Below are 17,102 nucleotides of genomic sequence, written 5' to 3'. Positions count from 1 at the left end.
CCCTGACAAGGAAACAATTAGAAAGCAGCTAGCAAAAGTTTCCTGAAGGATAGACAAACCCATACCCGAGATCTGAAAAATTCTCTTAAAAGGGTGGATTGCACACCATGAATCCCCTTCCTTTTCTCCTTACCGCCAGCTCCCCGTGATGAAACATCGGTAACCTTAGGAATGAATGGCAGATGCTGTAACATTTAGGTTTCTGCCCCCCCCCCCGGGGAGGGGGGACGCGGGAGTAAGTCTGGGGTTGGGGGGAGGCGTGGAGGGAGGGGGCACGTTCCTAGAGCCCCCACTCTCGCTCAGGGCACCTGCTGGCAGGTGGCCGCGCCCCCGGCGGTGGTGTGACCCGCAGGGAGTGACCGCGAGCCCCCCGCCCCCGCGCCCCCCCTGACCCCCCCTCCGCGCCCCCCCCCCCGCCCCCGCGCAGCGTGACTGGCCGCCGCCGCAGACCCGGCTCCGGGAGGCGCAGAGCGGGAGAGGCTCCGGGGCTGCTGCCTGGCGGCCGCCGCGCCTCCACCGCCTCCACCGCCGCCGCCGAGCCTCCAGCGCCGCCGAGCCTCCACCTCCACCGCCGCCGAGCCTCCAGCGCCGCCGAGCCTCCACCTCCACCTCCACCTCCACCTCCACCTCCACCTCCACGTCCACCGCCTCCAGCGCCGCCGAGCCTCCACCGTCCCCGCTGCGCTGCCCGGGAGCCCCCCGGGAGCCCCCCGGGAGCCGCCGCTCCGAGCCCGCAGCTCCGCCAGGCGGGGGCGGCGGCAGCGCGGAGCGCACAGGCCCGGGAGCGGCGGAGGGGGCGGTGGCCTGGGCGCGCAGAGCCGCGCGGGGGAGCGTGTGCGCGTGAGCTCCGGCGCTGCACCGAGCTCGGCGGACCCCGCCAGCCGCAGCCCGGGGGCCGCAGCCCGGGAGCCTCCCCGCCGGGGCCCCGCGGCACGCGCGGCGCAGCCATGAACACCAACGATGCCAAGGAGTACCTGGCCCGGAGGGAAATCCCTCAGCTTTTCGAGGTAGGGGGCCGGGGCTGGCCGACGGCCGGGGGGGGCGGGGAGGCGCCCCGGGGCGCGGCGGGGCCCACCTCGGCGCCCCGGGCGCGGAGGCGGAGGCGCGTGCAGAGCTCGCCCTGCCGTTGGTGCGGGTCCCCGTCCGAAGGCTGGGCTGGGCTCCGAAGCCGCATCTCGCAGATCAAGTTTGAGCCTCCCAGCAGGGCTCGGGCCGGAAGCAGGTTGCCCCCCGGCGAACCCCTCGCGCGTGGCGGGGGGGCTGCGGGCGGGCCAGGTGGGTGCGCGGGCGCTCAGGGCCCCCGGGGACTCGAAGCCCTGGGGTCGGGAGCCCGGGCCCCTCCGCGCGCGAAGGGTGAGGACCCCGCGGGGAGGGGACGTGGGGACGGAAGCAGCCGGAGCGGGGACAGCTCCGGGCACAGGGATGAGGGATGAAGATGCAAAAACCAAATCCAGACCCGTCGAGCGCAGCAGGTCGCCCGGGAGGCAGGCCCCCGCGCCGCGCCGCGCTCTCGGTGAACGAACTCCTGAGCACGTTTCCCGTGGCCTTGGCAGGGACCGTCCTCCCTCGGCGCCCCCCGGCTGCAGCTTTGCCGGCCGCCCCCGACCCACCTGGGCAGCGCGAGGCGGGGAGGGAGCGGCGAGGCGGGCGTGACTCCTGTTGCTCCGTCCTCGGATCCTCGGACCGCAGCGCGGCAGCGTCTACACCGGGGACCCGGGGGATGGGGAGCACTTCGGGGACGTGGGAGAGGCGGCTTGAGCCATGAACTGAGGGGAACCCTGTTCTAGACCAGAGCCGACGTCGCGGAGCCTTTTGCCTCTTTTCCTTCTCTTTCTATTTGAATTTCTAAAAATTACTGAATTCTATGTGTTTTGGGTTAGAAACAAAACAAAACAAGGAAGCGAGCCAAGCTTCATGGATGGAGCCCTGAAAGGTGAATTCCATTCACTGCAAACCGCCCCCCCCCCTTTCTGAAAGATAGTAGACTGTAGACTGATCCAGGAAAACCAGGGATCATGAATTGTTCTTTCTCGTGTTCTGCTAAAAGGAATTTTAAGACACCATCTGGGAAAAGAATTTGATGCCTCTTTTCCCAAATTATCTTTAAAATGGGCCACCATCATTGCAGATCTTCATTTTCTCTCACCTCTGTAAGCCACCGGTTTCAGGTTGGTCTGAAGCCAAGATTTCCAGGTAAACCACACTGAACACAAGCCTGGTGTGTGAAACCCAAATCTAGCAAGTGTGTTACTCATGCTTGAAAAAAATGGGAGAGGTGTTGCATAAGGACAGGTCTTGGGGTAGGTAGGATTCTTAAAGAGTTTTGTTTTGTTTTTTTTTTTTTTAATTTTCAAAAAGTGAATATGGAGCTGAAGAGCAGAAGGTTATGACATAAAAACTGCTGTGATCAATTTCATTTCTATACTTCTAGAAGAACAATTAGAAACATCTGCAGGAGTGTCACCTGATTGCAAAGTGCTTCTTAATAGTATGTCTGTTTTCTTTATAAATGTGGGCGCTGTTTTTCCTCCTTGGTAACCACAGAGATTTTTTTTTTTTTTTAGTTTGTTCATGAAAATCTATACTGTGTATGCAAATAGATGATGGCAGGCATTGTTCAGGTATTATGCATTTTGTTTTGTTTTGTTTTTCTGCATATGAATGGAACGTTTTAAAATAGTGGTACCCAGTAAAGGAAGTCCACTCCCTTAGGTAAAATGCAGTAATACAATGTACTTAAATGCAATCCTGGACAATTGGAAGATGGAAAAAGACTGCTGGTGACCTCCAAAGGCTCCATCCTACCAGTGAGAATCTAGGCTTTATCCAGAACAAGACAGAAGTAAAACCTGCCAGTTCTCCATGGGATAAATATAGACAGTAAAACCAAATACTTTGCTTCCGAACTGAATTTCTTTCTGTCAAACCATAATAATGGTAGGCCAAGTTTCTAAGTATATGGAATTTATCAATCAGGTATCTATCAAACCAAAAATATTGTCCTCGCTGTAGATTTCAGACACCACAATGGGCCAAGTAATTGATTATTGAATCTACATATTGTCAAACAACTAGATGTATCTCACTGACCTTTTCAGATTTTCTCCTGACTTGAGACATCATATGCATTAAATGGGATACCTCTGGTAGGTTCAAGTTTGAAACGTGTTTCCATTTTTAGATTAAATGTTTAAAATAAAAACTACTTTCCCCTGATATTGTCATGATTTCTTGACTCTAACCTCAGGGGGTATGTATTGATCTTACATTACTGTACCTTAGAGTAGAGATATAGCAATTAATTTGAATTCTGGTGAAAGTCAAATTAGATTATTCAGGTTCTCAAAGGATTAACTCAAAGAGACTGAATAATAACGTCGGCTGGTTAGTTATCTTGGATCCCTGATGGTGGCTGACTATTTGAAGGGTTAAAATTATCCATGAAGGAGTGGAACTCATTCCTTCTAAAGTCAGTACACTTTGGGGAGTCAGATTTCTTTAAGGAAGCTGGAAATGTGTATTTTCCAGTAAAAAAAAAATTCATTGAATATGTTCACTCATTTTAGTTAATAATAGGAATTTAAAAAGAGAAAACTTGACTGATTCATATTGTAGTTGGATTATGTATGGACACAGATAATCTGGCATTTTATTTTTATTCCATATCATACTTTTGCAAGATATGTAGAGAGGAATATGTGAGTTTTGGAATAAAAAAACATTGAGTTGGAATCCTGGGCCTCCAAGTTTCCAGCTCAATAACCTTGATCAACTCATTAACATCTCTGAGCCATGGTTTCCTAATCTATAAAATGGGGGTAATAATACCACATAGGGCTGAAGAGTGCATTGGGTGAACTAAGGCACAGAGTAAGCACCGCCACTGTTAATTATATTAATATAGAAATGTGAGGAGTTAAACACAATGTGTGTGTGTGTCTGTGTGTGTATGTAACACAGGTCTTGACACACAAACTGAATGTGGATGCCCAGATTGGTTTTTTCCTCTCGCTCTGCTGTTGAACTCCTCTGAGCACTCCAGCCCACGCTATTTGGGATTTGAGAGAACGAATGCACCTAGAAAGAGCAAATTGCACAAGAATAATTTGAAAATAAAATACTGTATTTGACAAAGATGTCAGCCTTTAAAGGGTGTGTGTGTGTGTCGTACATTGATAATGTATGTTGGTGATAATAATCCTCTATGCTTTTTCCATGAAATACTGTAAAGGAAAATATTCTGCACATCACTCCAGTTCCCAGGAGTCACCATTTCCAAATTTGTAGCATTTTTAGAAATTAGTACATGTGACACATTGGACACCAGGCTTTCCTCTTTAACCTCAATGGATATTGTGGACATTATATATCAAATAGCATTTTTTTTAAAGTCTCAGACTGTTTTGAGTAAAAATTTTTTCCTAATTAGAAAATAGTCCAATATGCAACCTCCAATGTGCCAGGGACAATGTCAGGAGCTAGAGACTGAAAAATAAAAAAGACCCAATCTGTGTTGTTGAAGAGTTTACAGTTTAGAACATGAGGCCAATACATAAACTGATGGTTTCAGTGTAAAATGACAGGCAAGATGGGTTTTTTCTGGGTAATGTGGAATGCAAAGGAAGAGGTCCACAAACCTACCTGGGAGCTTAGGGGAGGCCTCCTGATAATAATAATGTTACCAAAACCCACCAACATCTATTGCATATTTACTATGTGTCAGGCCCTTGATATGCACTTTACAAATATTACATTTTTAATCCTTAAAAAACTCTATGAGGAAGGTAAAACTTCATTTTGCCAATGAAGAAATTGAGGTATAGAGCCCATAAAAATGGGTAGGAATAAGATAAATGATGACTGGAGCATATTTACACGCTATACTGTATCTCGCTTTGATAGGGCTCCTCCGTTTTAAGCTATGTAGTCTGACTTGTTTAAAAGGCAGAGAATGGTGAGCTGGAAACTTATGGTCAAGAAGTCAGGGGTTATCTTAATTACTCAGCAGGTCATAATTTCAGTTGTTTATTTAAAAAACAAATGCAAAGAACAGAAACAACACAGAATTTAAAGATAGGACATACAACCATTTTAACAAAGGTGGTTTTAAAACCTATTTTATATGGGTGTATTTTGTTGTTGTATTTCAGAGCCTTTTGAATGGACTGATGTGTTCTAAGCCCGAAGACCCAGTGGAGTACTTGGAAAGTTGTTTACAGAAAGTCAAGGAATTAGGCGGCTGTGACAAGGTGAAATGGGACACATTTGTCAGCCAGGAAAAGAAGACCCTACCTCCACTCAATGGAGGGCAGTCGAGGAGATCCTTTCTAAGAAATGGTAATGTATATGTAGAATAATGGTTTATAGTTATAATGGTTTTCTTTAAAACACACCATGTAGACTGTAGGCAGTTATTTAATTTATTAGGTTTCCAAAAGCCTAGAAAGACATTGGCCCTGGAACATGATTAATCTCTCTGCTCTGAATTCTAATCACCTTTGTGATAAGACAAACAAAATCACATGCCACTGTCCAGCATTTCCATAAAGGCTTAATGAAATTTTGTATTTCTGACTTCATTATTTTACAAAATGAATTGCATTAGCAAACTATGAATTTTTCTTAAAATTGCAAATAAGAATCTCCCAAATAAATGGATAGACCAAATAGCTGTTATGTAACAATTCAACATTTTTTTTTTATTAGCTGGGAAGAGTGTGGTGTAATATGTTTACAAACTCAAAGTCCATATTAATGCCTCTGCATAAATGCATGTAAAGTTTATACTAGCTTATCCAACGAGCATTTATTAATGCGGAATGCAACATATTAGATTGGGCATTTAGATGCTATAAAAGAAGTAGAAGACGTGAACTTGCCTAGCAATTTTAAGAATAGTTTGAAACTAAGAATTAGAGTTCAGTAGAGGAGATTCATGGTATATTCTGATAGCTTTCTGAATTACATGCTTATCCAAATTAGTGGTTCAACATCAGCCAAAGCCTTTTAGGCTCTGGTTGAAATTGACAAGAACAATAGTATGTGCAAAATGGAATCATTTTCAATCAGGGGAAACTATATTTGTTCTTTCCCAGTGGGCAAGATCATTATATTTTCAAAATTCACATCACTTTCAAAAATAGTACTATGAAAAGTTTTAGCTATACAGACAGAATTTGAAGTATTTATAATACAAGTATTACAAGTATTTGTACCAAATAAAGAGAGACATAAACTTCAGTTTAATTAGTATGCCCCACTTAGATTTTTTTTGAACGCAGCATGGAGAAAAGTCATGGTGTGTTAATTTTTAAGAAACACAAGCAGAAAGGATAAGCAGAACCAACATTTTCTCAGAAGCATCTCTGGAGAGTAGAATCCTTCCCCATCCGTGTGGGAATCATCACTAGTTGATTCAGGCCTGAATGCTCAAGTGCCAGTTACCTCTGAGACTCAGTCAATTTCTGCTTTGGTGAACCAAATGATGTCTTCATGGGCTTGAAGAGTTCATATACCTTCCCCAAATGGCTAACTTACTTCCCTGGGTGTTGTCATACCGTTAGAATCTGACTCGGGGTTAAATACGCACACCATGCCCTTGTTAAATCAAGCGGGATTAGTATGGGGAATCCTTTCTAGACCTTAAGGCGCTAACAAACCTTAGGTATTACTGAATCTCGTCTAAAATATTTTACGTTTTTAAGTTTAAATCTAAGAAGATGTGATATTACCTTAGCCCCAAAGCTGCTGTCAGACTGGGTATGAAAAGTGACTTTTGCAACAAGATAAAATCCAAATGCTTCCGTTTCATACTATTGCTTGGCTTGATTATACACAGAAGCCAGGCAGGCCAAGTGTATAATAGACAACAGTGGGGACTGTGGTCAAATTAGAGAGAACAGTCATTGTCTAAAGGCAGTCATGTACAAATTTTAGAAACACACTGAGCTGAACAAAACACATCTCTGGGGCTATATTGGGCCTACAAATGACCAGTTTGGAACTCCTGATTTAGCAGGATAAGCTAAAACAGGAATGGAAAATGTAGGTCTAACTGTCATTAGAATTAAAACTGTTTGTTAATTTTAGAATCTCCATGTCTACTAATACTTTACCAGAATTCCTTCTCAGAGGTCTTCTAATTAATCTATGTACAAATAGAACCATTCAATATACAATGATGACTGTCTTATTACATGCTGAAAGATGGAAAATGATTTTTGAATTGACTTTTCTGTAAAAATAACATTTTATGATATGCTTTACTTGTGCTTTGTAACTTTTAGCTATAATTTATGGAATAGATTATTAAATTAAAGAAAACTGATAACTTCCCAGTAACTTAAAGCATCATGATTATTTTTAGAAATAAAAAGTGATTCATGCATATTTTGCTGAAATACTGGCATAGCTATGCTAATATGTAGTTATCATGAAAAATTATTCTGTGAATTAAAACATTTTAATCATTTAGGCAAATTACTTTTATACATCATTTCATACATAAAATATGATAAAAATCAAGGATAAATTATTGACTGAAAGGATTTTACTATCAATGTGAGATAAGCATCCATATTTTTCTGTCATATGTGTACAATTGAACAAATAGTTGCAGATAAGGGGTCTAATCCCATGGCTCCAAATGTCCATAAAGCTTCTGTTCTGTCATCGTATACTCAACATGTTTAAAAAGCAATCATAGCATATTTGCTTCAAAACCAGCACTCCTTTCTTTCCTTATTTTGATGAAGTCAGTCTATGAGTCAGTTGAGCATTATAATAACCATTTATTGAGCACTGCTATTTGTCAGACATTCTTTTAAGACTGAGGATATAGCCAGTGACAAAGAACAAACATGGTACCTGCCTTCATGGAGTGCTGTAGAGGGTATTATGCTAAATAAAATAAGTCAGAGAAAGACAAATACTATATAATCTCATTCACATGTCGGATTTAAAACAAAGCAAATGAGCAAACAAACAAAAAACCAGAATCCTAAATACAGAAAATAAACTGAGGGTTGCCAGAGGGGAGATTGGGAGGGGGGAGGAATGAGTGAAGTAGACAAAGGAGATTAAGAGTAACTTACCTTGATGGGCACTGAGAAGTGTATAGAATTATTGAGTCATTACATTGTATACCTGAAATTAATATAACGCTATGTTAATTATACTTCAGTTAAAAATGAAATATTAAAAGAAATGCTTTGGTCATACTATAGGAGTGTAGAGAGTGGACACTCTATATAGGTACGAAATATATGTATCATATATATATATATACACACATATGTATGTATATAGTATATATACATAACAGTTTGGTATAGATTATAATGCTGAGGTTATTTTTAAAGAATTTGTGTAAGATGATGTTAATCAGGAATAATTGTTAAAACAAAAATAATGAAATTGGCAATCATTTTGATGATAGAATAAAAAACATTGGTCGTGAAAAAATATATATATATATAATTAAAAGCCCAGTCGGTGCTCTAGGAAATACCATATGCTATAGGATCAACCATATAAACAGGAGAGTGGATCCAAGGTAGGCTGGGGTTCAAGGTAGGCTTCCTGGAAGAAGTGATATGCTAGTGCTTGGAGACAAAAAGCTAAGTGGGTGTTAGCTAGAGAAGGATGGAAGATTTTGAGTATATACCAGGGAATAGAGAACAGGAGTTCCATTGAGGAAGAGGCTATGGTATAGACAGTAATAACAGAAGCCCACCATTTCTGGAGCAGAAGAGAGAAGGCAGGAAACTATATGAAATGCAGTGTGTTCCTTATTTATTTAAACTTGAAACCTGGTAATTGTTTTTGTAATGTCACCTCCTTTCATGTCACAGATCCCAATCCTAACCGTGTTCTTTGTATCTCACCACTCGTGTCCATTTCCTGTGCTACCCCTCTTAACTGAAGCCCTCATTTCTCACCTGTGCATTACAGTACCTGACTCCTAGCTGCTATTCTTTCTGCCCCCCATCTCCCAAATCAAATCCCTTCTAACCACCACCAGATTAATCTTCCTAAAAAACATATTTCGTATTTAATTATGTCCCTACTTTACCCCTCCCCCCCCCCACCAAAAAACTTCTCTGCTGGCTTTCTACCAGGTTAATGCTAAACCCTTTACTCTGGTGGTTAAGTCCCTCCACCCTATAGCCACACCTGCCTACCCATCTTCTGGTTTTTCTCTATGGGAAACCATCTGTTCTCTGTTACCAATTCAACAAATATTTATTGGACACTACGTGCCAACCATAGTTCTAAATCCCAAGGTTACAGTTCCAGATAAGTAAGGTCCCTGCTTCATGGAACTGAACATTCTAATGGGAGAAGACAGTGAATGGAGAGCTTTCAAATTGTGAAGTAGTAGATGCTTCGTAGAGCGACTTAGAGTGATATCCTTGAAATTAGGTGACTACTCGAGATTAAAAAGTCAGTGAAGTCCCCTTATAGGAGGTTTCATGTGAGCTGAAGTGTGAAAGGTGAGCAGAGCATTTCGGGCAGTGGATTGTGGGGACAAGATTGGAAGCAGGCAGATCAGTAAAGAGTCTGTTACAGTTGTCCAGGTAAATGCTGGTGGCGTGGGCAAGATTCGTGATAGTGGAGTTGGAGAAAAATTTGGGTATTTGGGATATATTTTGGATATAAAATCTATGGCAATATATGTGAAGAATAAGGGAAAAAAATAATTGAGGATAATGCCTTGAGTTTTGCCCTGTGTTAGGGGAAGCCATTTGATTTCAAGGCAGACCAGGATACTGTTGTCAGTGCCTTTCCTATCATAAACCCTTCCCATAGTTTTCTAAAGAATATCCACTATTATTGCAGATGACTCTACTCCTTTCTTGGAACTGAAGCGAGTCCAGTGGGTCAGTAGTCAATGACCTCATCTATTGTGTCAACAGAGCATGAGAAGTTCTACCTATCAATATCCCAGAAAGAGATATGAGCACAATGACATGCTAAAATCCAGTAGTCCCCATAGCCAAGTCACTCATGGAAAGCCAAGTGGCCTCCTGTTTCTTCTGTGCAGTGCCTGTTGGGTAGTTAGGGCTTCTCTTTGTCTCCTGGGTTACTGACACATGGGTTGAGGACAGAAGTAGCCATGAACTACAAGAACCAAGGCTGAGCCTCGAACAACTTGGGAATTAGCAGCTGTGTAAGGTTGGGAGAATTGTGAGGTTGTATACTACACAACTCCAGCGACACTGTTTGCAGAGATCAGAGTATATAAAAACTACCAAACAAGATTAAGCAGTACTTAAGTGGGTTCCTTCGGAACAGGGTTTGGCAAATTATAACCCACGTACTGAGTCTGGCTCCTTATCTGTTTTTATAAAGTTTTGTAGGAACACAAACTCATCCGTTGTTTATATGTTGTCTATGACCACTTTCCTGCTACATGACCAAGTTGGGTATGAGACTGTGCAAAGTTCAAAATACTGAATGGCCGATTAAGGAAAAGTTTGCAGATCACTTACAGGATGGGGTCTCCTTCCACTTGAAAAAAATCGAACTCATTTAGTTTGAAAAATTATCTCCACTGACTGGCTAAGTACAAAAAATGTTTTATTATGCTTTTTTTTCCCGTTTCAAAGTTATCTTACTCTTTTGCAGTAATGCCTGAAAATTCCAACTTTCCATATCGGCGGTATGATCGGCTCCCTCCAATCCATCAATTCTCCATAGAAAGTGATACGGACCTCTCTGAGACTGCAGAGTTAATTGAGGAGTATGAGGTTTTTGATCCTACTAGACCTCGACCAAAAATCATTCTTGTCATAGGTATGAGGACAGAAAGCAAAATTCTTATTGCTTGTATATTTACATTTCAAGAAATTATGTTAATTATGTGTATTTGCAAATACTAAGTTGGGTAAAGACAAACAATAGAAACAAAAGCTCAAGAGACAGTAGATATAAATATTTTAGCATAATTTTCAATAAAACAGAATTGTTATAATTATATAATGCCTATTGCACTTTTATAGAATCTCATAATAATGTCCTAGAAATTCTCTATCATGAATTGAAAGTATTAATTTCTTCAAGATTTATTGTCCTCTGGTTTTATCTGTTTAATTTTTAACATAGAAACTGAATCCATTAGAAGTTTTCTTTCTTTCTTTCTTTCTTTTTTAAGATTTTATTATTTATTTGACACAGAGAGAGAGCGTGGGAGACCAAGCAGAGGGAGCGGCCGGCAGAGGGAGAGGGAGCCTGATGTGTGTGGGGCTCTCTCCCAGGATTCTGGGATCATGACCTGAGCCAAAGGCAGATACTTAACCACTGAACCACCCAGCTGCCTCCCATTTGAAGCTTTCTAAACATGATGTGTCTTTTTCCTTTCTAATTCAACAAAATGAATTTTTATTCACTATTAACTTTAGAGGGTAAGAATAATAATTATGATAACATGTTGGTAAAGACTCATATAAATGAGTCTTCCGTATGGCAAACTGGCACTTAAAATAAAATCTAAGTTTTGATGTTTAAGACAAGCAAATCCCATAGAATAGTGTTTTATACATCACATAACATCCGAGTATTAGTCAAAATAAGAATAACAGTTGATTTTTAACATTGCTTACTATGAATGAGTATGAAAATACCAGTCTGATTTCAATTCACAAGGAATGGATATGGAAAATGTTGGAAGTCTTTTTGCAAAACGCATTGTTGACCATTCTCACAACTTCCAACTTCCTCAAAATCTGTAAAAATCAATGAGGAGACCTGTGAACATGCAGTATGTTGTCATTGTCTCACGTTCCAGTTTGACTCAGCTTTCACAGAGATAACCAAAAGTGAAAATCGAGTGTGACGTGTTCAGAGCTCTTCTCGTCAGTAATGTTAACAGAGGGCAGATTGCATGCAGCCCCCATGCAAAGAAGTACCGTTTCTGGGAGATGCACTGATGACGGCAACTGGCAGAAAGGCAGGCAAATCAACACACCAAGCTGTAACAAGAATTTAAGTTCACCAGACTAGAAGAAATGACATTGGTCCATCTCTCAGTGTAATGAAAATGAAATTGCAAAGATATTTGGCACTGAATTAAGGTAGTATCGTAGGTAGAAAATATAACAACTGGCTTTCTAAAAGTCATTATTCTTATGGCATATGGTAGCCACCATTATGCCATAAATCTCTGTTCTTGAAAAGTATGTGTGTGTGTGTGTGTGTGCACACTTAAAAGTTTGAGATTCGGGGCACCTGGGTGGCTCAGCGGTTGAGCATCTGCCTTCGGCTCAGGTCATGATCCCAGGGTCCTGGGATCGAATCCCGCATCAGGGTGCCCACAGGGAGCCTGCCTCTCCCTCTGCCTATGTCTGCCTCTCCCTCTGTGTCTCTTGTGAATAAATAAAATCTTAAAATTTTTTTAAAGTTAGAGATTATTACTTAGAAGATGAAGAAATGCTTTATAAAACATAGAGCTACAGGTGAAGAAATTATTTCACCATTTTAGGATGAAATATTCTTTCAGTTTTATTTTCTTGTTGCTGTCCTCAAATGTTGGTGATTATTAATAGGATGAACAAATGGAGGTGTGATTGTCCATGAAAAAGGCGGAATACCAAAATGCTCTTCTGTAAAACACATATATGAATTTTTTGTGCATTGTGAATTTTATATGAAAATGTCTAAAATATTTCAATAAACTAAGGTCTTTGGAGAAAATACAAATGCTTCAAAAAAGAACTCCACAGTTCTTTCTTACTCAGTAAAATCAATTGGCTTCCCAAGAGTGTGATTCTGGTTTTAGACTTACACACTATGAAATTGTATGTATTCCAAGAATGATGCAGAACCAATGAGTGTGAATAACTTTTAGATTTTAGAGCATTGAGATATGAGAGGAAAGGAAAAACCGAACCTTAGGTTATCTGAGAGAATTGGGGCAATTTAATGACTTTTGAGGAATTATAATTGTATCCGAACCTTACAAATGTTTATTGGTATCAGGTAAAAAAAAATGGAAGAGGTACAGATACCCACATGGTATTACATTCAAATAAAATTTCCTTTGTGGTGATGCAGAATTTTTTTAAAGCTAGACATCTTGTCACAGACATGAATCTCTCTTATATTAATGTAATTATAAAATCTAAGAGTTAGATGGATCCTAATATTTTTAAGTATTAGAGATAAATAAATGGAACCAAATTAAGCTCACTTTGGTTTCAGAGAGAAAATGTGAAACCAATTTGTTCATCAAACTCATTTAATAAATTAATACTATTCCTCCTTAATTGTGCTAATCATATGTTTGTGTTGTCTGCTATTTGCTTCTATTAGTTGACAAAAAAAAAAAATTTGTGTGCTATAACTTTCTTAGCATGCTTGATTTTTTAATTCAGTGGGATTTATAATCTCTTATAAATGAAGTTTGATAGTTTGTGAGATAAAGTGTGGCAATATAGTTTATGAAAGATAACTTTCATTCTTCAAGGATCAAATCTTCTTAAATTTGATGGGGTTATTCATGTAATTTTTTACTTCAAGCCAACCCATGAACTGCATTATAGGTTAATAAGCCAGAAGTAGCCTTTTAGAGCCAAAACTTACTTTTGATTTGCAAAGTAATGAATTTAATCAAGTAGTAGTTGATAATGTTAAGTCTAATAGGATAGGATTTAGAATTTCTTAGAAAGAAAATGATTAAAAATGTAAACAAATTCCTATCCTAAGTTTAATAAAGCAGTAAAAAAGGTGAAAGCCACATGTTATCAGGTTTATTATTTGGTATTGGGGTTAAGAAGTGATTCTCATTAGTTGATCTTAGAATTCTGAACTTTGAAATTTTTATATTTTATTTATTTTTTTAAAGATTTGCTTATCTATTTAAGACACACAAGCACACACACACAGACACACACACACACACACACAGAGTGAGCAGAGGGAGAGGGAGAAGCAGACTCCTCGCTGAGCAGCGCGCCTGACATGGGACTTGATCGCAGGACCCTGAGATCATGACCTGAGTCAAAATCAACAGACACTTAACTGACTCAGCCACCCCAGCACCCCTGCGCTTGAACATTTTTAAAAAGGAAATAAGGCATGGCCAACTAAGTCTACCCATTCAGAACTCTTTTTAGAAAAAATAAGCAAAACACCTGTTTTTTTTTCTTATATTATTTGCAAAAAATAATTGATAATTATATATAAAATGAATTGTACTCCCTCCCAAATTTGATATATTGAAATAGTAGGGAGAACATCAACTCACTTTTCTATTGAATTTTTATTTTCAATATTGCTTAATAAATCATAAATATTTTCAGTGAATATTACCAAAACATTTCATTACTTATTAGACATCAACCCTTAAAAATATTTTGTCTACAGTCAATAATTTATGCTTAAGCATAAATTTCATCTTGGTAATTACTAAGAAGTCACAAATCAGAGCTCCTGGGTCTCTCAGTTGGTTAAGCATCTGACTTCAGCTTGAGTCATGAGCCTTGGGGTCCTGGGTCCCTGAATCATTGGGTTTCCTGCCCTGCGGGGAGTCGGCTGGTCCCTCTCTCCCTCTGACCCTCCCCTTCCCCCTGCTCCTGCTCATGGTCTCTCTCATATGAATAGAGTCTTTAAAAAGAAAAAATAAGGAGTAACAATCAAAATCAGACGGGGCTGATTGCTATTGCTTTATTTAGAAATTTGTTCAGACTTTAGATTCAAATTAGTCTAGGTTGTTTAGAAATATAAATTAAATCTAATATGATTGGAAATAAAATCTGAGGCATAGATTTTATAATTATTTTAGGACATAAGCTTCTAAAAAATAAATGGTAATTACCAACGATTAGTATTGAGTAAGGTTGCGAAATGTTGATTACTTCATACGAATGTATCACAAAATTGAAATTATCTTGAGCTCTATGAATTTGTTCTGCTTTAAGCACCTATTCCATTCACTCTGTATTCGTGGCATAAAACTTCTTTGAAATTGAAAGGAGATGAGGCAAGGAGACCCGTGAACGGAGTTAAAAAAAAAAAAAAAGATTTAAATAACCTGTGTCAATATTGATGTCCCTCTGAGTTTAAGAATAATTGTTGCATTTCACCAAATTGCACGGTAGCTCTTTGTTGGCATGGAACACATTTCTATTATTTTGATCATTGTCTCTTGTGTCCCATAGATTTTTCTTTGATCACAGGGAAAAAGCAATTAGGTTTTACACAGAAGAACAAGACAGTTTCTTTCAACTGCTTTGTCCAATTTTCTTTTTTTTTCCAATTTTCTAAATTAGTTATTTACTAAAATAGGTAAAGGAAAAAATGTCTCTTTCATCTAATAAAATTGGTCATAATTCTATCCTTTCCTTGGCTAAGTCTGTACTTGCTCTGCATTCAGAGGTAGAGCCGAGAATGGCACAGGTGTAAAGTTGGCTTCCCTGACAGTGGCAATCTAGACTGCATCTCAAGATAGAGGTAGTAGCTGTGTAAAAAGGGGTTTCTTATTGTTATCGGAAGGTCACAATTTTGCCTGTTTTAAATGACAGGTGGTCCAGGAAGTGGAAAGGGTACTCAAAGTTTGAAAATTGCAGAACGTTATGGATTCCAATACATTTCGGTGGGAGAATTATTAAGGAAGAAGATCCACAGTACCAGCAGCAATAGGAAATGGAGTCTTATTGCCAAAATAATTACAACTGGAGAATTGGCCCCACAGGTACTGCTGTGTTATTTGCTTCTAGTCTGTAAAGATTCTTATGCCAGTTGTGAGTGTCAGTTTAACTGTGGTTTCTCGACTTTCTTTTTTTCTTTACAAAAGGAAACAACAATTACAGAGATAAAACAGAAATTGATGCAAATACCTGATGAAGAGGGCATTGTTATTGATGGCTTCCCAAGAGATGTTGCCCAGGCTCTATCTTTTGAGGACCAAGTAAGAATGTCTCTATATTTTAAATGACCTATTTTTGCTTAAAACTTTGAGATTAAAAAAAAAAAAAAGGTTTCTTGCAAGACTTACTGTTATTCTGAAAAAATTCTGGTCTGAAAGCAGGAAAGTACATCAGTATGGGTTGTCAAAAGGTCATTTCCTTGGCCTGTGTGCCTAAAAATTGGAGAATGTCTCTGTCAAAATCGAAAAAAAAAAAAGGACTAATAAGAGAATTTGTTATTTTTATTTAAAAAGGCAAACCTCTCTAAATTTTATTTCAAAACACTTTAAGATTATGTTTTTCATCTTTAATTACTTAAAACAAGCCTGTTCTATACTGCCCAGCCATATAAAACATCACCCTGCACTTATATTGTAACCAAATTAGGAAGCCCCCTTAACTGGGGGGTAAAATACTAAACCCTATAACAAAGTAGAGTTCAGGTTGCCAAACTTCACTCAAATTTCAGTAGACTCTGCATGTTCAGCACCTAATACATTTATTTTTAAGGGAAAATGAATCAATTAAAATATTTTGTATATCTATTTAATCTTTGAAAATCAGGGTGAGTGGTTTTTCCTGTAAAAATTTTAATTACAAAAACAGCAATGTGGTCATAAAAATTTTAAGTCCAATGTAAAAAATGAAAGTCTGCAAATACCCTTATTCCATTCCACTGCCCTCTTCTTCTGAGAAACAAAAACACTGTTAAGCTTGTTATACATCCTTCTTCTGGGCCATTTTCTATACATTGAACACACACACAGCCACGCGTGCACACATGTGCATGCTTATATGCAAGTGCCTTTTTAATTTTCATAGCTATTTCCAAATGGTCCCCCAGAAAGACTCGTCCAAGTTATAGTCCCATCAATACTAAATGAGAGTGTATTTATCCAGATTCTTTCCAAATGGATATAATTCATATTTAAGATTTTTGCCAACCTGAGCAGTAAAAAACAGTATTTCATCTCTTAAATGTGCATTTAACAAGAAACTAAGTTAGATATGCTTTCAGATACTTTGCTATTTGTATTTCTTATGTGAATTACCTGCTTTCCTTTGCTTATATTTCTATGGACCTGTTTATCTTTTTCTAATTTAAATAAGCTTTTAGCATATTACAGATATTATATCAGAGAGAACAAAGTCAAATAAGAGGTAAATTTATGTGTCGTGTAAAGGAAGTCTGGAGTT

At 39.5% G+C, this 17,102-nt stretch overlaps 1 protein-coding gene across 2 annotated transcripts in view; it reads left to right on the top strand.

The window, feature by feature from the left end:
• Positions 1-818: 818 nt before the first annotated feature.
• Positions 819-17,102, top strand: part of AK5 (adenylate kinase 5) — a 233,552-nt gene continuing 217,268 nt past the window's right edge. The window contains exons 1-5 of one of the 2 annotated variants that reach the window (XM_041747046.1): positions 819-1,007; positions 5,151-5,337; positions 10,702-10,797; positions 15,522-15,691; positions 15,794-15,907. In XM_041747046.1, coding sequence (XP_041602980.1) covers positions 948-1,007; positions 5,151-5,337; positions 10,702-10,797; positions 15,522-15,691; positions 15,794-15,907 — 627 coding nt within the window. In that variant the 5' untranslated portion in view covers positions 819-947. Of the gene's footprint in view, positions 1,008-5,150; positions 5,338-10,629; positions 10,798-15,521; positions 15,692-15,793; positions 15,908-17,102 lie in introns of both variants that reach the window. The other variant, XM_041747045.1, reaches the window with a different exon arrangement.

This window comes from Vulpes lagopus, chromosome 3 (genome assembly GCF_018345385.1).
Source record: "Vulpes lagopus strain Blue_001 chromosome 3, ASM1834538v1, whole genome shotgun sequence".
In the NCBI taxonomy this organism is placed as follows: domain Eukaryota; kingdom Metazoa; phylum Chordata; class Mammalia; order Carnivora; family Canidae; genus Vulpes; species Vulpes lagopus.
This window is presented reverse-complemented; position numbering and strand designations above follow the sequence as displayed.